The sequence below is a fragment of the Penicillium solitum genome (genome assembly GCF_028829755.1).
Source record: "Penicillium solitum strain IBT 25940 chromosome Unknown utg000001l_segment0_segment0, whole genome shotgun sequence".
Taxonomy (NCBI): Eukaryota; Fungi; Ascomycota; class Eurotiomycetes; order Eurotiales; family Aspergillaceae; genus Penicillium; species Penicillium solitum.
The window spans coordinates 6,811,485-6,831,309 of NW_027072121.1; the positions used below are offsets into that span (position 1 = coordinate 6,811,485).

Consider the following 19,825-nt stretch of genomic DNA (forward strand, 5'->3'; position numbering starts at 1 on the left):
ATAAATAAGAGTGTATGATACAGATTTCAACGCCTTTAGCGCCGTTTCATAAATGATGCGAACAATGGTATCTTCCAGAATATCCCGTAAATGCAAATGTACATAACAACATCATCGCTGGTATCGAGGCAACGACTCGTCTGCATGCGCCGTCCCACCGACCAGCTGGTCGTCCTCATCAAAGACTGGCGCACTGGGCCCGGCGCTGGGTTCCTGGCTACTGGGCTCGTCTTGAGGTGCACTCGCCTGCTCCTGGAGTCGATGACGCTCAAGCTCTTGTTTATCGTCGGCGGATACACGTGGCTCACTGGGCCCAGCGCCGTTGGCAACGACAGTCTGTAGGGATTCCGCAGAGCGGACAGCATGCGGCCCTCCGTTTGTATCTGGTGAAGGCACATGCTCGTAGTCTTGAAGATGATGATCATCTGGCAAAACCGGCGCGGTCGGGACCTCCATTGGTGCTGTAGATGGCCCTGCCTCATCTTCGTCGGGTGGTTGACTAGGCAAGAGAGCCTCTTCGTGACGTCGTACCCGTGTTTTTTCGTCAACAGGCTCCTCAACCTCTGGAGGCGCAACCATAGGGTCCATCGGCTGGAAATGTTCACTGTAATCTTCAGGATACTCTGCCCAATCCGTCTCTTCGGGGAAGTACTCCTGTGTCCCATATTCACCATGAGAATTAGGCATTGGACTCGCCTCTGGCCACTCCTCCCCATCAACGGGGTTAAGTAGAATTGTAGATGCAGGAGGTGCCGTCTGTGACGTGGTCGATTCACCAGCCGTGGATGATGTACGTTTCGTCGTTTTTCCTCGTTGTGAATCACGCGTCCCAACCACAACTTCAAAGGCCACTGAGATCACACCTTTTTCACGGCGGATTGCGTCCGTGTCCAAGATGTTGCCGGCCCAGTTGGCAGTAACGCCGCTTGAATCGGCTGGGTTGAGGACCTGCCCACTGGGAGAAAATGTAGTACCACCGGAGACCATGTTGAAACGCGGGATGAAGCGGTCTGGTGAGGTGATTTTCCCTCGTAGGTCCGTTACGACTTCCACATAGTACCGAAAATTGATCATGGCTCCCGGTACTCGTGTGATAGTTGGAAATGCGTCTTCGGGTATTCGGATAGAAGTCTTTACAATTGCAGTCATAGTACTTGGATCAACGATCAGCGGCGCGAATGTCTGCGACAAATCTTTGCGAAAAGTGCTGCTTGTCCGACTTGTTCCCAAGGTAAGTCCTCCAAGTCCCGTCCGTGATCGCGGATAACAGTCTTCGTATACCGGCTTTTTCCCGGCCACCGTAGTGCCGATGGGAATTGCAGGATGAAGATCTATGCGACCTTGGCGGTATAATGTGACCATGATTCCATGCGCACTGCGCACTTGTTTACAATGGTTGATCGTGACTGTGATGGGTAGGGTATCGCCGGGGAGCACGCCGGCGCGCAAAAGCTCGGCCTTTGCGGTGATGGTTTTATCTGAGATAGACGGGGTCACACTGCGACCCTCGCTATTTTGTCCTGTGCTTGCAGATGAACCGGGATCGCTGGCGATTCGAAAGCTTTGGCTGCTTTCGCTAGGCCGGCTGGATGAGCTGACATTGCTTGGGGAGGGGCTCAGCGGTGGTCTGGTATCTACAGACGGTGCCGCACCACTAATAGGGGTATCGATCGAGGATGTGTCCGGCGCTGCGGTTGCGTCGGAATTTGTTGATTTGGCTTTTCCCTTTGGCTTTGAGCGCCTTGAGATCGGTTCCAATGTAACTATACGAGCTCTGGGTGCAGGGAAGGGTGCGATGTCGATATTTTCTAGAAGATTGACCCGTCTTCGGCATGTGAGGGTAGGGTTCATGGTGGTCGGTCGGGTAAGGGTAGAGGTAAGTGAGTAGCCGATGGTTCCGCGTTCAAACTGCAGTTGTCCATTTGATTAGCATATTTGGATAAAAGAAGGGAGTCGCATCAGCAAACGCACATTTATGCTGCTGGGAAGCGCATAAGGAGGAAGCCCCATTTCAAAGCGAAACTTGTAAATGCCCTCCTTCAAGCGTCCATCGCCACAGAGCACAACCTCATCCTCAAACAAGGTTGCTAACCCATTGCCCAAGTATTCTGCGCCTCGTCGACCCCGCCCGGGTCCTAAGAATCCCAAGTCGGGGGTTGCTTCTCCTGCTGGAATCGCATTCTTGAACACCTTGACATAGCCGTGGAGACATACGACGATATGTGTGATGCGAACGGGCCGTACAACGGTCACAACGACAGTGCCTTTGATGATATCGCCGGGGAAGTAGGAGCGCCATGGGTCATCGGGGTCGATATAGAAGTCGGTGATGCCTCGATTTCGTTGACCGAGCGGGGAGCGAAACTTGGACAGGAGAGAGTTGCGATTCCGACTGGCCGGCAACGTGGGTTGGGTTGGAGGGTTGGCGGACATGACACACAGCCGCCGTTTACTGCATCTATACAAGACAACGTGGCAGATGTGAGAGGGATGGGGATGATAAACTGTAACCGTTTTGGCACCGATCGGACGGATAGGGACGCCGGTATTATCTGGGGCAGCACGGAATGGCGGGGAATTGTTGGGCAGACCAGTAGGCAGTCAGCCTACGTCAAGGGATCCAATCAAGCGACACAATTAGTCTCAGTGCTTTTGTCGAAGGGTCTGGCGTGCAGGACCAATGCACTGGACACAATCTGATTTCCAAAGATCCACGGAATGTATCCTTGTCCACGCGCAATAGATTCCCCGGGTCCAAAGAAAGGAATGGGGGTATTATGATCGAGGGCCACTGCACCACATTGTTTCTTGTGACATCGAAGCGCGAGGCAGGATTTCGACGGTACCCCCGCCAGGAACTCGCAGCGTATCGGGACGCAAGGTCAGGTCGCAAGATAAGGGTGTGGATATTGCCGGTAAGAATGAAAGGCTTGAAAGGGGGCCGAATAATTCAGTATCACGAGATACTGTACTGTAGTCGGGAGTCTAGAACGGGGGGTCGGGGGGGTCGGAGACCGGGGAGAGAGGGAAAGGCGTAACTGGAGATGGCGCGAGATCCGGAGGAATGTGGGACTCGAGAACGCACGAGCCAATGTTATGAGACGATGAACTAGTTCGAAAAGGGGGGGAAAGAAAAGAGGAGAGATGCAATAAAAGAGATGAAGAGAGAGAGAGTGAGAGTCGGGAGTTCGCGATAAGCCTCCGAGAGGCGGAGAAACGAAGGATGGCTATTCGCGTGTCGCACGGTCAAGCTTCTCTTGGTACTCAAAGGTGGCTCAGCTAGTTTTCTGTTCCCCTTTTTTTTGGGGCAATTTTATGGATTATCACTTCATTTTAATCTTCCAAGTTTTAAAAAAAAATATTAAATTTTGTTTCTTGTTTCATGTTTCACATAATTTCCCCAACGTTGCCATGTGCTAAGCAAACCTAAGCTTTTTTTTCCCCTTCCCATCTTTTATCCTATAGTTCACAAAGACCCTCTTCGTCCACGTACTCGTCTCCATAACATTCCCGTAAGACACTCTCAACGATTTGTCGATCTCCACTCGCTAATTTGCGCAAATACTCCTCTAGGATGTAAATATTATCTGTCCACTGCAGTGCTTGCTGTCGGAACCCCGCTAGCTCCTCTTGGACCTGCTTGACACCCTTGCTGCTGAGCGAATTGAGGGGTCCGGAGAGTTGGGCCTCTGTACTGCGTACCCGATCAATTTCCATTTGGAGTTGGGCTTTTTTGGCCATGAGGGAATCCCTTTCATCTTCCTCATCCGTCTCCTCCGCTCGGCGCATGGTCTCAGCGGCCAAAGCCGCTTCTGCGTCGGTGTAAGACTTCCGGGCTTTCTCCACTTCCATAGTCACTCGGCCTAACTGGCGCTCTTGTGCGCGCTTTTCGTCGCTGCTGAAACACCAGTACCAGTTCCCACTGCCGATCTTCTCAACTCGTAGTTGACCCTCATCAGTCAAAGCTTGGATGTATTCCTTGACCTGGATGCCATTGATGGATGCAACCGAGGGTAGCGTCTTCTCGAGATCTTTGAGCGTGTGACAGGTTCTAGTGGCGCGGAGATGAGTCAAAATTAAATCTTGTTTGTCGCTTTTGGTCAATTTGGGCTAGTGGTGTGTCAGTAGTCCCATTTAAATGATACTGAACCCTGTCCACGTACCATCTTGCACGGACTGTCAAATGGGTTCAAAAAAGCTTATCAATCCAGCGTTCACTCATTGGACAAATATGAGGCAACTAAGCATTGGTGGAGGCGCAACAATGAGTCCAAGGTCAGCGGTTCCCTCAGGCCTGGAGGGGCCCGGGGAACTGCTTACCTGTCACACTACACATGGAAACCCCGTGCCGAATACAAGCTCATCTTCCATTTTGACGCTTACCTTTCCTATTCCAACGCATTCTCATAATTGTTTTTCTTTTGTTTGAACACATTGTAAAATTATGACTGTAGAGACCACTACCCCTGTTCAAGATAGCCTTGTTGGCAGCCAGCACACTAGATTCACTCAAGACTAGATCAAATCCAACCTAATATCCCCTGGGAACCCAGCCAATTCCTGGAAGACCTTACTTGGGTTAGAAATGTCAAGTGAGACAAGATTTTGCTGCAACAGAAACGAGGTCTCGCAACAAGATCTCGCCACGACGCCAGCAATAATTAAACCGAGACTGCTGTAGGATGCATAGCATACCCAAGATTGTGCTTTGACTCGGCGAGGCATTCGGTGACGCATTCGGAGAGGGCTCTCGGCACCCCTGCCAGTCGGCTAGATATTGGTTTAATCACCGCAAGTTCTCTCCCTGGAGGTATTACTCTGTGTAAAGCTCCATTGAAGACCTTCGTGTAGCGGGAGGCACACATGAAGGCGCAGCAAAACCATTGTCTTACACACATCAAAGTCTGACTTTTGTCTCTCTGCATGCCATATAGTGGTAGCAGGGACTGGGATATGTGCCGATGCCATGTGCAGCGTGGCTGTGCACGGCAGTATATGGGGTGACTTGATTCCTTTTCGAGGGGTTTGGCCGAAGCTTTGCATGATCGCGCGTAGCTTGACACGGCTACAGGCATCAAAAGTCCCCGAGAGGAGTCGACCGCGGAGAAATGGATGTAACGTGGAAAGAAAATTCAAACGCCATCTCATCCAGTCATCGTCTTTCATCAATCTCGGTGTCAAAATCGGTTGTAACAGAAACAGAACGAGCCAATTTGCGTCGTTTTGATCTCTGACGGACGATGCTGTTTGCTCGTTTCCTTCGCGCTGCTCGTGCTGCTCGTGCTTCTCGTGCTGCTCGTGCTGCTGATTTAGTTGTGGTGTCGCTCTCGAGGCCAGTCTTATCGTCCTCTTCCTCCGACAGTTCTTGTCCTTCAACCAGGGCTAGGTCTCCGGTTTCACCCAGTTCCTCCTTGGCCATCTCTTCGATCAGGATCCCCAATGCAAGCAATGCGGTCTCATCCATGGTCTGATGATCATCTTTGCCGTTGTCTGCCGTAGCGTATTCATAGTAGTCGGCTGCATAGGCATGTATTGTCTCAAGGAGGTCGGAGTTCGGGAGGGCTTGATCAGAGGGAAGGTTCTCATGCGCGAAGTAGATTTCCTCCTCAATTGATTCTGCTGGAATGTTCTGTTTGCGATAGAGAAGCTCCTCTGGACGCAGACTTCGGGCGCCTGCGGTTGTGTCGCGGTATTGAGAAGCAACTGTACTGGGAGCGTTGACACCGCGGGGGTTGACACGACCTAATTACAATTAGATTTCGTTCTGGCTCCGCGAGTTTGGAAAACATACCAGCTATCGCATCGTAGACGTTGGCGCGGCGTCTTATGTGCCTCGAAGGCTTATCGCCCAGTGCTTCCTCCTTATCTTCCACTTGCTCGACAAAACTGTCTTCATCCAAGTCAAGTGACCTGGCAACAGACATACTTTAGGTTTGCCAGGAAGACCAATCAAGGTTTGGCAAATCAAACAGTGATGTGCAACGGATAGTGAATGAAGATCGAGGATCTCAAAGCAACCAAATTCGATAAATGCGCCGGTCCAACTTTAATCCGGTGAAGCATACCATCATCGAGTGCTCTCGACTTCTCCATGTAAAAGCACCAGCGCTGATGAATGAATGAATTCCTATCTCCTCAACAGAGCCCTTGGGTCTGTAACTCCAAATGAATTTCATGTTGCTCAAACAACCCGGCTAGTGCACAACCTTGAGCCCGCTCCGGGCATACGGTTCTCCAGCCGCAGAGCAGCTGCGCCAACGGACCAGTCCGAAGACGATGTGGCGCCTTTAGATCAAGAGCTAGGTGTGACGGCGGAGGTATTTGCTCACAAGTCTGGTGTGAACTGCCTGGCCATCGATCAGTTTGAGGGCCGATAGTGCGTGTGCAACCACTTAGCATCCAACAGTTGCCAATCTAACATGAAGGTAGTATGATATCGGGAGGTGCCGATCCATCGATTCACCTCTGGGACCTTGAATCAAGAGGCTCAGAACTCGAACATGTTCATCAGTCCTGCGCGTCCGTCAGCAAATCCTCTCACCCCGACGCGCATACACATGCGATCACCTCCCTCTCGATCTACCCATTCGATCCCGTCCCGTCAACGATATTCTCGACAGCACACGATGGTACATTAAAGCTGTCGGCGCTACAGTCGCCCTCCATCACCCCAATCCATACATTTAACCTGGACTGTACACCATATTCACACTCGTTCTCCTCTCAGCCTGGATCAACACTGCTCGTCGCAGTAGGCACGTCTGAGCGGTCGGTCCGACTAGTAGACCTACGATCTGGACTATCGACACAAGGTCTACCGGGACATAATGGCGCAGTCTTATCAGTAGCATGGGCACCTCACCGGCCGCATCTCCTAGCCTCTGCATCGGTCGACAACCGAGTAATCATATTCGACGTGCGTCGCGGAGGTCACAACTCTGCCATCGCTACCCTGGACATGGACGATCCAGTGGGGCTGGTGGCCCCAGGAACTGGATCTGCACCGGTCTCATACGAGAGTCGCCCCGCCTTCTCCCGACATGCGCGTGCGCACAATGGACCTGTGACCGGAGTACGGTGGACCTCTAATGGTAGTCACATCGTGACGACGGGACAGGATTCTCGAATTCGAGTATGGGACTCCGCAACAGGCGCCAATACACTTGTTCATTTCGGCCCTCGGGTCCGTAATAGCTCTTCCTCGCACCTGGCTGAACGGGCACCCTTAATCGTGCCGAGAGGGTCTATGAATCCAGGACACGAAACACTACTGTGGCCGAATTTCAATGAGCAGGATGATCGTGGTGAGGTTTTCATGTTTGAGCTCCGCGAGGGGACACTCGTTAAGCGCCTCCGCGTTCCGGGTCTCATGGCTGGTTCGCAGAATTTCCGTGGTCGGTCGAGTGCTCTAAGCGCTGGGCGTATCAATGACCTTGTCTGGCGAGGGAACGGTGCCTCAGGAGAGGGGATAGAGCTGTTCTCTGCGCATGGCGATGGAACGATCGGGACATGGGTGTCTCGCGAACCGGACGGCGAACCCACCGAAACCGAGGAGGCAGCTCAGGCCGATCGCAAGAGGAAGCGAGATGTTCTAGACGAGGTCTATCGGGGGTTTCTCGCACCTGACCAACCTGGGCTACGAATCTAAAACGATTGAATAGACATACTCTACGAAGGAAGTTTAATAAGATGTTTTCGAATAGTATTGGATTTTTTTACATCTGACAAACGCCATTCATAACATCATGCACCGGTAGCGCGGGGTCAAAAGAAACCAGCCATCATTTCGAAAGGCTGAAAAGGTCACACTAATGGTTGAGCAGACCCTCTACTCCTCCTGATAGCGCTCAATCACACTCCGGCCATACTTGGCATGCTTGAACTCGCGAGTATCACCATGGCCAGCGTGGTGATTAGGGCCCATGTAGGCATGCTTGGCCTCGACGCCGGCCGGCATGGAGTCGCCCGTGCCGCTGATGACATCGCCGGCCTCGCCCACATCCCGGGTCGAGCGTGGCAAGTCGGTAGTGTTGTCAGCGGCCGTCGCTTGTGTGGGCTTTGCGATGCCTTCATTGTCGAAGCCAAAGTTCTCGGCGCGCTGGTCTGGGCGTGGCACTGAGGGGATGGTATTCATCTTGCCGGCATCGTTGGGCATGGTTGTGCCTTGGGCGGCCATTTCGGAGAGAGTGCCGCCTTGGTGGCGGTCTTGCTTGGCCATTTTGGTGGTGAGAGTGACGGTTGGATTTGATGCGGTTTGGTGTCCAGTGGAGTTGGGATAATGAGGGCTGAATGAGGAACTTGGGTTGGGGCAGCGTGGTTGGATACTACGAGACCAAACTACACTGGTACTCTCTTATATTCCGCTCTGGGGTCCTGTACTGCTGGCACTGATGTCACAACATTGGGCATTGCCTACATGTAGGGATGATGGGCAATGATATCACATGGTATTGATTGGTTGTTCATATTAACCACATAGAAAATGTACAACAAAACAAGTTAGAAGATGTCGTCAGTTAATATGCAATACCGGAAATTGTTAGACATTCAGAGTCAAATTACCTGGAATTCGAGTGGGTTCAATGTTTTACTGTCCTTTACCTTGAGAATTCGCGGTGGCGAAACCAAATGCCCAGTTTTTATCAAGATAATCTGGCCACCCCACTGGAGTCTAGATGTTCGGGATCACGAACCACAAATGAGATCTTTGTTGGGATTGAGGGTTTCACTGATGATGGATGAAGTTCTACAGTGCACACCGAGTGAAGTGACAGCCGGCCACCGTATTTAACTAGTTTGTTCCGAACTGTTACAGCCGAGGTAAGCTAGAAGTGGGAAGAAAGGAAAAGGGAGTTTTCAATGCAGTTTAACGTATAACATCCTTAAGTAAATATCGGTCATTAAAGTGCGGTCAAATGGTTAAGGTACAAAAAGGTTGTACGGAATTGAATTGGTTTTGAAACAGAAAGGGCAGATGCCATAACGAGTGACAAGAAACGAATGATACATCAAACACCTAGATCGGATCAGGAACTGTCTATAGGATGAAGGCGAGGACACCCATGACGGCGGCGGCGGCAGAGACAAGGCCGCCAGACAGGCGAGCGGCTCCACCCTCAAACATGACTCCATGAGAAACAGAAGCGGACGCAGAGGAAGAAGGAGAAGCCTTCTGCTCGGCGGAGACGCCAGTGGGGATCATCTTGCCCATGCTGACAGACGGAGTGGCCTGGGAGAAGGCACCATATGAGGCAGGGGTGGCCATGGGCACATGAACAGCGATCTTAGAGTACGAGGGACGCTGGGCAGCATAGTCAGAAGGAGCGGGAGCCGAGGCAGGGTAGGGGTTAGCTCCGACGGAGGGCTTGGCGAAGCTTCCGTAAGGGTCAGCCCCAACGGATTTCTGGGGGAAGCTGCCGTAGGGGTCACCTCCAGTGGAGGGCTTGGGGAAGCTGCCGTATGACTGGGCTGGGCCGGAGGGCTGGGCCCAGTCGGAGTAGCCAGCACTAGATCCGGGTGTGGGGACGGCCATTGGGCCGTGCGCCGGGATCAGGTTATCTGTAGGAGGGATAGCGTACGAGGGGTGCTCACCACCAGGGCTGGAAGGAGCGGGGCCTGAGGGAGCGTAGGCGTCGGCTCCAGCGGGGTGGTGGGGAGCGTTGTCAGGAGTGGAAGGGGCGGGACCTGAGGGAGCGTACGCGTCGGCTCCAGCAGGGTGGTGGGGATCGTTAGCAGGGATGGGGTCGTACTCGAAGGCGGGAGCCGACTGATAGGCCACATGTGTCGCCTCAGCAGTCTTGTATTGGGTCTTGGTCACGGTGTGAACAACCTCATGCACCTGCGCGGCGCACTGAGGGGCCTCAACATGGTCCTCACGGGCGTACTCAGGAGAAGCACCAGGGTGGACGTGGGTGAAGTCACCCTTAATAGCGTGGTTGTCCTCATTGTGCTCGTCCACATCGGTACTCACATCAACGTCGGTGGGAGCGGAGAAGGAACTGCCACCGTCGTTGCCAGAAGGACCTCCAATAGCGGTACCGCCGCCAACGCTAGTCTCGGGGGTAGGAGCGTACGCACGGCGGCCAAAGGCGATGCTTCCAGCAGCCGGTCCGTTGTTGTTGTTTTTCAACTCAGTGAGCTCAGACTCGAATGTGGTGTGGGGCTCGTAGTGAGGCTTGTAGCTAGGGCTGTAGTGAGGAGCGTAGTGAGGCTCCGGGTGATTCTCAGTGTGCGGCTCGGGGTGGTTCTCGTAGTGAGGCTCTGGGTGAGGCTCGTAGTGAGGCTCGGAGTGAGGCTGATAGTGCGACTCAGTGTGAGGCTCAAAGTGGGACTCAGGGTGAGGCTCAAAGTGACCAGCGGGAGGAGCGCCACCGTGGCCAGGAGGGCCAGGAACACCACGGCGACCAAACGCAATGCTCCCAGCGGAAGGACCGTTGTTGTTATTCTTCACCGAAGTGATCTCATGCTCTAGGGTGGTGTGGGGCTCATAGTGAGGCTCGTAGGTAGGGCTGTAGTGAGGCTCGTAGTGAGGCTCCGGGTGGTTCTCAGTGTGCGGCTCGGGGTGGTTCTCGTAGTGAGGCTCTGGGTGAGGCTCGTAGTGAGGCTCGGAGTGAGGCTGATAGTGCGACTCAGTGTGAGGCTCAAAGTGGGACTCAGGGTGAGGCTCAAAGTGACCAGGGGGAGGGGCGCCACCGTGGCCAGCAGGGCCGTGGTTCTCGGAGCGACGGAAGGGAGCAAAGGGGTGAGCGTAGATGTCCTCATGCTTCAGACCGATGGAGTGGTCATCCTCGTTGTGCTCATTGACATCAGTGGAAGTCTGAATGTTAGTGGGAGCGCTGAAGCTCTGGCCACCATCGTTGCCAGAGGGGCCACCAATGGCAGTGCCACCAGCGTGAGGCCCGAATCGCTTGCCAAAGGCATCTGGACGATTGTAGCCGCCACGAGAGGGCCCGCTGAAGTGAGGGGGAGGATGCTCAATCACGGGAGGAGCGTAGACATGCTTGTTCTTGACGTCGATGGAGTGGTCATCCTTATTCTCATCTTCAACCTCGGTGTTGAAGACACCGGTCACAGACATATCGAAGCTCTGGCCCTCATCATTTCCGGAGGGGCCACCGATGGCAGTTCCACCTGGAGCACCACCACGCTTTCCCTTTCCGAAGGGTCCCATTCCAGGGACCTGGGGGCCGTGCCCAGCGGGGTGGCCAAAGGGCACAGGCACCACCGGAGGGCGAGGGTACACATCGGTGTGCTTCAGCTTAGTGGAGTGGTCATCCTTGTTCCACTGGTTGACCTTGGTATCGGTCTTGATACTAGCGGAGTAGGGGCTGACGAAGCCACCGTCATTATCATTGCCAGAAGGTCCACCGATCGCGGTACCACCAGCCTGGGGATGGAAGTCATGCTCGTGCTGTACGTCGGGTTAGCTAAAGACTCAGTATATATCCAGAGCAAGACAACATACACGTTCAGCAAACTGGGCCTGAGCAGCAACTGCGAGCAGAGCCACAGGGATTCCGCCGATGAAACCCTTCATGACTGCGGTGCTTGGGAGATATTACTGTAAAAAGGCGATGGCTTTTGCGCGTAGGAGTTAAAAGAGTGACGGAAAGCGAGTGCTACAGAAGCAAGATAAAAGAACGGCTCGATTGATAGAATATTCTCCCTTAGAATACAATGAATAATACCGAAGCTGAAGGAGATGTTCAGACCTTTAGTAGTTTCTTTGCATTCATGATCGCCAGCTCAACAAGCAGGTGGGAATGCCATTGCATCAACAGGGACTACACCTTGACTTGAAGCCAAGGCGTAGGTAATACCATCAGAATGTCGCCAAGAATGAAAAACAACACCAATAGGTGAGAAAATGCCCCTCGATCCTGGTCAGATCGTAAACAGTGGGCCATGGAATCCCTAGAAAGGTGGTGGTATTGCATTCCGCGGGATGAGAGGGATAGATCCACCATCTGGGCAGGAACCGCGGCATTTAGAGATCAAGCAAGCCCCTTGGCTGACCAGCAATATTTTGCTTGAAAAATTTGCACAACTGGTTCGAAAGTGATGCCATTGTCATGTGCGACTCCTCCTAAACAGACTGAAGTATGGACGATCTTGGTACACACTGTCCCTGACTCGGGATGGGCTGAAGCTGAAACACCTCACGACCGCACAACACGGGATTTCCGGTGAAGTCAAGTGGTTGACTGAGATCCGAAGGGCCATTGAGGCACACATAGGTCTCTTGTAATCGTTCACGTTACAATGGCAATACGTACGTAGTGTAGTGACTCTGAGTATGGTAGCATTTATGCAGGGTTACGCTGAATCTGTTCAGTGTCTCACTAATTATCCAATTTACTGAAGACCATCACATGCATCAATGCGCTGGTCGCTACTCTCGCTCTCAACAATATTGTTGAAGCGAAGGAATGTGTCCCGTCTTCGACATTCAAATCCCACCGCCCTCACTGAAGAGGACACAGAGGGGAAACGAACTTCCTATCGAGGATCATCTATCTCCTGAGCCGATCAGTCCCGTAAGACCGAAGTCCGTAGGACCGAAGGCAACACATCGTCGTGGGGATGTCGTAAGACAGGACAATGGTCGTGGCAGGCTCAGTTGCTTTTTTTCGATGAAAAAGAAAAGAAAAAGGAAGAAGGGGCCGAAAAGTTTGCGGTCTTTTATAGCACTAGTGGGGTCACGGATCGGATTTACAATCTTCCTCTCGGAGCGAGGTCGGTCCGACCCGGTTTACGTTGTGGCCTGCATTTTAAGGCTCTGAGTCACACCTCATGCACAGTCGTGTTTTAAATGAACAAGGGGGAAAAAGCAATAACTTTGGATATGATACAGCATTTCCAGCCAGCTCCATGCCATGTCCAATTCAATACCTGCGAGATCTTACTCAAGCCGGAATATGACATGTCACTGCTGTGGACGAGTGGGATAACCTCCAATTAATAATAACAAATGCTCTTTCTACCCCCAAACTCCAGCTCTCCATAGCATCTTCGAAAAGACAGAAACAAAAAAAAAAGCTGACCTAGTGTACGTCAGAGAAGTTGATGGCATGAATCACACGGAATGGCGATGGGGTTTCTTGTCGCTCTGAATCAAAAGTGGTAAAATGGTAACCGCAACCTTGCATGTCCCGTTAGCGATGAATCCAAGCCAGATGAATCCAAGCCAGTGGGTGAAAGTGACTCGAAGAACTCACTTATCCTCCAGCTGCCGTTTTTTCTGCACTGTCTTTCCAACCTGCTCCTCCCACCGCCGCAGTGATGCCCAATGCAATCGCAATCATAGTTCCTACTGTCACCACAGCCACAACCGCCTTCAGTGCCATTCGTTGTTTATTACTCAAGGTCTGCAACCATGTCAATGGTTTGTTCTCTTCCTCCCACAACTTCGATCGGCGGGGACTATCGGTTCGGCAGCTCGCGTATGGGCCCAGGCTTTCCAGGTCTCTCAGTTGGCTTCTCCGAGTGGCATTCTTTGTTTCGAAGGTGAGTTGTTCGTATGAGATAGTCGGACTTGTATGAGGATAAAAAGGCGAGCATGGCTTTGCACCGATCGATGGATCAAACTCCTGGCTGTGAGCCCCAGGCGAAGATGTAATGGAACATCGTGGAGGCGCGATATTAGGCGTGGTTGGGGTTTTTTCGTCGGTAGTTTTGATCGATGCAGCCACCTGGGCCCCAATCACCCCAAGTCCGTGTAAACTCATAACGATGTGCCAATGTAGCTGGAAGGGAGGATAGCGAATTCCCGATCAGAAGATCTTGGAGAGTGACCTCTTCAGGCTTTTTCGCTTCGACTTGGATCGTTGTAGAGGTCGTGGTTCTTTGACCTTGGGTGCTGGTGTTGTGATTGCCTCAACGGGAATGGCGACAGTCGGGACACCGCCGTACATAAACAATGCCGTATCAACCTGGAATGCGCTCCAACTCCAGGCGGACCGCGGCAGTTTCATCACTTAGACTGATCACAATAAGAAATATAATTATCTAAATAGTGGAGGGGCGAATGTGTGCCCGTCAAAAGGATAGTTGGTATAAAATGGAATGAGTGATGGTTTCCTCTTGGAGCGCACCCGAACGGTTTTGGGGCAACTGGACGGCAACAGCAGAGTCTGGATTTTCTTAAAGGGGTCCTCAGTACATTCGGGAACACCCTGTAGTGAAATGAATTGTTTCTCTAGGGATGCAAGGTCTCTATTGGCTCGAGGGCTGTTTTTCACCCCCTAGATTGGTATCTCGTGTCCCCTCTGTGCATTCCCACACCCTTTATAATGTAAATGATCTTCGCCTACAGCAAAATCAACCCTCCTATTAGTAAATCTTTGCTTGAACAGCATTCTTATCGTCGATCATGCACTCCCCTGTTTCACGTCCTCTCTCCTTAGGCTCTGTTTGTAACCCTGTTGCCCACTTCATTGGATTCTACCCTAGCATATGAAGACAGTCTGCTCTGTGGTACATCTCTTTTAAACAGATTACGGGGCAACGGGGGTATATTCTAAATCAGGGTGCCTCGATCATTCTATCTCGATATACATTGAAGTCCACAGATCGTATGTTGTATGTAGGTTATATCCTGAATGTGCATACATACAAGCTGCACGACATTGTACAATTCACACAAGCAAATCTTACTCCAGTAAGTAGGTAACATAAACCGTAGGTATAATTGATTATTATATATTTTCAAAAATTCAAGGTAAAAATTAATGTTGCCGTATTGTTGAGTCGGTGTCTTCACGCGACTAAAGCTTACCTGGAAGCTAGAAATTTCCCATCATCGGCTACGACTAATTCGACCACCTAAAAAGTAGGTCTATTCACTGAGATATAGAAGTAATATTTAAATTCTTTGCCTATGCATTTTTCTACGATTAGCATGTTGAGCTGTAGCAAAAATATATAATCTAGAATAATATATATCTTGATGAGGTTCTCAGCACAACTATCTAACAAAATATATGAACAACCCCACGCTTGTCTAGCTTGAATGTGTCTCAAGATCATGAGAGATGTGAAAGAGGTATTGACCACATAAAGAAACATTTAGTTATCGGTTCAATGGCGGAATCGACGTCTGCTTGCCTAAGAATCATGAAGTGTCTTCGGATAGCACTCAAATATCTAAGAATATATAATACGCTGTCGCCCACCTGCATCAGGTCAATACATAACGGAAAGACTTCAGCCAACTAAACTTCTTATCGGACTTTGATCTGTCTATAACGTTGACCTATGGAGTTTCACGGGTTTTACGCATCATGCATATGTTTGGGGTAACACCAGCCAAGCATACCTCATGACCGGGCCACCTAATGTCTATAGCGACATCGAGATGCAACCTAGCTTTGTTGCCAACTAACTACTAGGTCAATACTACCTATGAATGATGCGCTATATTATTCATTTATAGCGTAACCAGTCTCCAAAACCAGGCCCTCCTCGACCTTGGAATTATCGCGACACGGTACTTAATAGACCGCGGTGGTTTCCCAAATCACCAAAATAATATAAATTAAATCAACACATTATAAGCCAATCATTCCAATTATGGTCAATAGTAATAGAACTTATTTCCAATGTTCGCATGGACGAATATTAATGCGGAGCTGTCGGCGGGTACCACGAGATGCAATGGTCATCCTACGACAATGGGAGAATATGGGATGAGTATAACATGCAAAATACCAGCTTTATCGATGAAATAATGGCTGTTATGGTAAAAGGTGAAATGGTGAAGTTTTTCTGGAACATACCTAGGTAGCAACAACTCACTCCGAATACACATCCTTATCCCTAGATCGGTTGTGGTTAAGGCCGAACAACCCACTACTAGGGCCCTAAATACAAATTGTAGAATTTGAACATTTCCCTTCATTCAACATATGGTAGTAAATAGGCTCAGTAATAATATATATTATATTATGCTCTAAATCTGTTGAGGCTGGTACCTTGGGCCAATAGGACCTCTCTGCCCTCTTTTTCCTGCCACAAATTATCTATCAGTTCCCCTCACGTCAGGGCTGTCATCTCGCCAATTTTTTATTTTATTTTGTCTCGATTGCCTGAATGGGCTTTTTATCATCCCGATAAGATGAAACCTCAAGTGCAGTGGAGCTCGCCTCCTTCATGTGTATGGCAGTTCTATTCAAATTAGTTTCGAATCTCGACGATGCAACCGAGAGGAGCTACTCACCGCAGGTACTTCGGAGGTTGTTGAAGGAGCTTCGGTATTGGTTGCGGTTGGAGTAGGCTGACTAGTCGCAGCCTCGGATGTTGTTTCCTCGGCGTGGGTTTCATCATGCTTATGTTGGTCACCAGGACAGCCAATTCCCGGCACAGCAATGTCGTAAGCATATACCTCCAGTGCGAAGTACTGAAGGGTCTCCGAATCACGCGTTGACAGCGTCGCATTTTCCTTCGCCTGGTCAATAACCTCTTCATATCCATCTGCAAAATGATCGATCCAGTTCTGTCCGATGGCAGAAACATGATACAGGCGGTGCAGGAGATCGGCGGCCCAGAAGGTGTTGGTCTCGGATTCCGAGACTGTATATCCAAGTCCGCACATGGTTGAGAGAGAGCGACGAGTTTGGTAGCTCAGGTCGCAGATGACTGTCTCGTCCGTGCCGTTTTCGCCTCGCCAGTGTCCGGCCCAGCCTATTTGGTTGAGATGTTTAGCATATAATCTCTCTCTCTATAGAGCTAGGTATCTTACTTTCATTGTCGCAGTTTCCATCTGGGTTGTCACATCGAAACAAGATATCTTTCTTGTCCCCGTTGACTACGATATCAAATGCACCGATGGCTTCCATGGATGGGCGATCACCGAAATACTTTTTGTAGATCTCGCTCTCATTTCTCCATCTCAAGATATGATCTTTAGCATGCGAAGCGAGAGTAATAGTCTCGTTAAGACCTAGCTCGATTTGGCGACGCTGGGTTGCATTGCAGCTTGAATGGATGGGAAATTGATTCACAGCGCCAGCGTTCCAAGGTGCAAGTCCAGAGAAGGGCTGGGATTGGTTGCCTTCTGAGCTCTCGGGAGTGGGGAGAGCAGCAGCAATTGCTGCAGAGAGAATGAGGTTGAACAAAAGCATGTTTGTTATAATCAAGGTAGATTGCTTAATTGCTTGGAAACTATGGAAGCAAATTCCACCCACGGTAGGAGCAGCTTTTATATTATTTCTACGAGGCTTTCAAAGCTTTCATACACGATGATTTTTAGTTTTTCTCAACCGTTTGCCAAGTGTGGCTTTTGTTGTGCTCATCTTCGCTGTGTCTTCGGATAATCCAATCCACGCCTCACCCAGAAGAGAAAGCGGGATGTCTTCTCTATCTTTCTCGGTACACGGGTGGTGCAACCTGCCAAGAGGGGACCTTGAGAGCTTCTTCCATCAGTTCACTCGCTAAAAGTACTTTTTCTCCAGCAAATCAGCGCATAAAATCTCAGATTGATGCCAAGACAAAGGCTCGGCGGAGGGTCGCCAAGATGCTTGGGCGGGAGTACCTTGAGAGCACAAGAACTAAGTAGAGCGGTATTCTCCGGAGAAAACCCGAATTGGAAGTTCAGGCCTGCTCTTGGCGAAAAGATCGAATGGTCTTCCGCTTGGCATCGAGAACCTTGGGGGTGAGACACCTTATGCATGGCTCTTCCTCCATATACCAAGCGGCCTTTTAGAGAGGATTGCTCCCAGGATCCATTGATTGAAAAATCCTCACCTGTGGCATATTTCTTGCATCAATTACAATCCTAATTCTAATCCTTTCATTCTTATTTGCGAAAGGGTAGAGCAACAACTTCATCATGCACATTTCCAGGCCTTTCCTTATATCACTAGGCATTGCCAGAGTATATGCAGCCACAGCAACAACATCAGCACAAACATCATCTGTAACTGGTTGTCATACTCATGGCTCAAGCATTTACTGCATTGATGGAGATGGCCACGAAGTTTTAGTGTCGGCCACATCTACACCTACAACCGGAGTACCAGCACAATACACTGGGTGTCACTCTCATGGAAGCGAGTCGTAAGTGCGCAACTATAAATTGTTATGACAATATACTGACCTAAAAAAATTCGAAGATATTGCATGGATGCAGATGGAAACGATGTCCTGATTCAAGAAGAAGAAACGGAAACCGAGAGCGGGACGACCGAAGAAAGTCACAGTGAACATGACCATGAGGAATCCTCAAGCGAAACCGAACAAAACTGCCACTTCCATGCTGGCGTCGAGTAAGTTTGTAACTCCCCCCCCCCCCCAAATTTGTGCGTTATTGACTTTGGACATTCTAGACACTGCGTGGGTGCAGGTGAATCAGAAGAAAGTAGTGCGCCATCATGTGGTATCAAATCAAGAGACTACGATATCCCCCTGAGAATTGGCACATTGTTTGTCGTCCTTGTCACTAGTTCAATTGGTGTCTTTGCCCCTATTCTCCTGATGAAACTTCCATCTGCCTCTATCAATGGGGTGGTCTCGACTGTCATCAAACAATTCGGAACTGGCATCATCATCGCCACGGGTTTCATCCATGTAAGTAATCTCGGTCTTGACAGACACATCACTTGCTGACTGCTTTCCTTAGCTATACACACATGCAAACCTCATGTTTACGAACGAGTGTTTGGGAGAACTCGAGTACGAAGCAACTACCTCCGCCGTAGTCGTGGCGGGCATATTCATTGCTTTCTTGCTGGAATACATTGGCCATAGGATTATCGTTGCTCGCAACAGCAAGAACACCTCCGCAGAAACCGTACCTTCCGAGCCCGAGTCTCAGCAAACACAACAGAAGGGACAGCATGACCACTCCCCGGACCAACAGCAACAGTGCACGTTGGCTGGTCTCGGGCACACCCACGGTTCATTGGATCTTACCGGACCCAACAGCAAATTTTCAGTCATGGTCATGGAAGCGGGTATTCTTTTCCACAGTATATTGATTGGCCTTACCCTTGTCGTTGCTGGGGACTCATTTTACAAGACGCTTCTAGTCGTGATTGTGTTCCATCAATTCTTTGAAGGGCTGGCGCTCGGTGCTCGTATTGCAGTCCTACCGGGTGCTATATTCCCTTCCAAAGCGTTTATGGGGGCGGCATTTGCCTTGATCACACCTATTGGCATGGCTATTGGGCTTGGCGTTCTTCACACCTTCAATGGTAATTCGAGGGGCACTTTGATTGCACTAGGAACATTAGACGCTCTGTCTGCTGGTATTCTGGTGTGGGTTGGTGTTGTCGATATGTGGGCGCGTGACTGGGTGATTGATGGAGGTGAAATGTTGGATGCAAAGTTGGGAAAAGTCTTGACCGGTGGTATTTCCTTGATCAGTGGGCTGGTATTGATGGGACTGCTAGGAAAATGGGCTTGATCACTTGCACATGTATATAGTTAGCCTGATCACAAAGAGTTCAAGCATTATAAGCGGCTCATCTTGGGTATTTTTCACGCTCCGTACTCTTTATTCAATCCGAATTCCGGGCTATCGCTTCGCAGGCGTTGATCGATCGTGTCTAGCGACGTGTAGAAGTCTTCTCATTGTTTGAAAATAGACATGGCCCGAGAAAACTTGAAGCTACCCAATTCAGGCAGATCTATGAATTGGTCCTCGTAAGTGGGTCATTCATCTGCGACTGCCTTTCAGTCGCGATCCTCGGGTGTACCAGGGGCCATCCCGAGCAGGTGCATATGGGCGGAAGCTGCAACCTCGTCCATGGTGCCGTATACGATACCCAAAAAGGTCAAGTCGAATAGTGTTCAGGTTCCTCTTTACTGCACCAGCAAAAGAGGCCAT

At 50.4% G+C, this 19,825-nt stretch overlaps 9 protein-coding genes across 9 annotated transcripts; 2 read left to right on the forward strand and 7 right to left on the reverse strand.

Moving 5' to 3' along the window:
* Positions 1-111: 111 nt before the first annotated feature.
* Positions 112-2,433, reverse strand: rim8 (pH response protein PalF; the record flags this gene model as incomplete). Its single annotated transcript, XM_040953330.2, has 2 exons — positions 112-1,908; positions 1,972-2,433. 2 exons carry the CDS (start codon positions 2,431-2,433, stop codon positions 112-114), a joined length of 2,259 nt encoding a protein of 752 aa, XP_040816253.1.
* Positions 2,434-3,459: 1,026 nt separating this feature from the next.
* On the reverse strand, positions 3,460-4,166 carry N7455_002591 (putative GAJ protein; the record flags this gene model as incomplete). The annotated part of the gene is made up of 2 exons (XM_065604313.1): positions 3,460-4,110; positions 4,164-4,166. 2 exons carry the CDS (start codon positions 4,164-4,166, stop codon positions 3,460-3,462), a joined length of 654 nt encoding a protein of 217 aa, XP_065462804.1.
* Positions 4,167-5,152: 986 nt separating this feature from the next.
* Positions 5,153-5,924, reverse strand: N7455_002592 (uncharacterized protein; the record flags this gene model as incomplete). The annotated part of the gene is made up of 2 exons (XM_040953281.2): positions 5,153-5,742; positions 5,792-5,924. 2 exons carry the CDS (start codon positions 5,922-5,924, stop codon positions 5,153-5,155), a joined length of 723 nt encoding a protein of 240 aa, XP_040816241.2.
* A 195-nt stretch (positions 5,925-6,119) lies between these two features.
* Positions 6,120-7,648, forward strand: N7455_002593 (WD repeat protein; the record flags this gene model as incomplete). The annotated part of the gene is made up of 2 exons (XM_040953253.2): positions 6,120-6,376; positions 6,430-7,648. The coding sequence occupies 2 exons, from the start codon at positions 6,120-6,122 to the stop codon at positions 7,646-7,648; spliced, it is 1,476 nt and encodes a 491-aa protein (XP_040816322.2).
* A 180-nt stretch (positions 7,649-7,828) lies between these two features.
* Positions 7,829-8,218, reverse strand: N7455_002594 (uncharacterized protein; the record flags this gene model as incomplete). Its single annotated transcript, XM_040953447.1, has 1 exon — positions 7,829-8,218. The coding sequence occupies one exon, from the start codon at positions 8,216-8,218 to the stop codon at positions 7,829-7,831; it is 390 nt and encodes a 129-aa protein (XP_040816225.1).
* Positions 8,219-9,037: 819 nt separating this feature from the next.
* CweA (uncharacterized protein) lies at positions 9,038-11,536 on the reverse strand (the record flags this gene model as incomplete). Its single annotated transcript, XM_040953308.2, has 2 exons — positions 9,038-11,410; positions 11,465-11,536. 2 exons carry the CDS (start codon positions 11,534-11,536, stop codon positions 9,038-9,040), a joined length of 2,445 nt encoding a protein of 814 aa, XP_040816113.2.
* Positions 11,537-13,048: 1,512 nt separating this feature from the next.
* Positions 13,049-13,982, reverse strand: N7455_002596 (uncharacterized protein). The gene is made up of 2 exons (XM_065604314.1): positions 13,218-13,982; positions 13,049-13,141 (listed from the first exon to the last, which is right to left on the reverse strand). Exon 1 carries the CDS (start codon positions 13,725-13,727, stop codon positions 13,218-13,220), a length of 510 nt encoding a protein of 169 aa, XP_065462805.1. The 5' UTR covers positions 13,728-13,982; the 3' UTR covers positions 13,049-13,141.
* Positions 13,983-16,122: 2,140 nt separating this feature from the next.
* Positions 16,123-17,120, reverse strand: aspf2 (major allergen Asp F2; the record flags this gene model as incomplete). The annotated part of the gene is made up of 3 exons (XM_040953426.2): positions 16,123-16,164; positions 16,217-16,680; positions 16,739-17,120. The coding sequence occupies 3 exons, from the start codon at positions 17,118-17,120 to the stop codon at positions 16,123-16,125; spliced, it is 888 nt and encodes a 295-aa protein (XP_040816358.2).
* A 707-nt stretch (positions 17,121-17,827) lies between these two features.
* Positions 17,828-19,402, forward strand: zrfC (putative ZIP Zinc transporter; the record flags this gene model as incomplete). Its single annotated transcript, XM_040953453.2, has 4 exons — positions 17,828-18,054; positions 18,111-18,263; positions 18,324-18,564; positions 18,617-19,402. The coding sequence occupies 4 exons, from the start codon at positions 17,828-17,830 to the stop codon at positions 19,400-19,402; spliced, it is 1,407 nt and encodes a 468-aa protein (XP_040816295.2).
* Between the last annotated feature and the right edge of the window lie 423 nt (positions 19,403-19,825).

What these genes read in the sequence shown, in the direction of transcription:
- N7455_002596 (XM_065604314.1), bottom strand. Translation starts at nt 13,727, where the DNA reads ATGAGTTTACACGGACTTGGGGTGATTGGGGCCCAGGTGGCTGCATCG.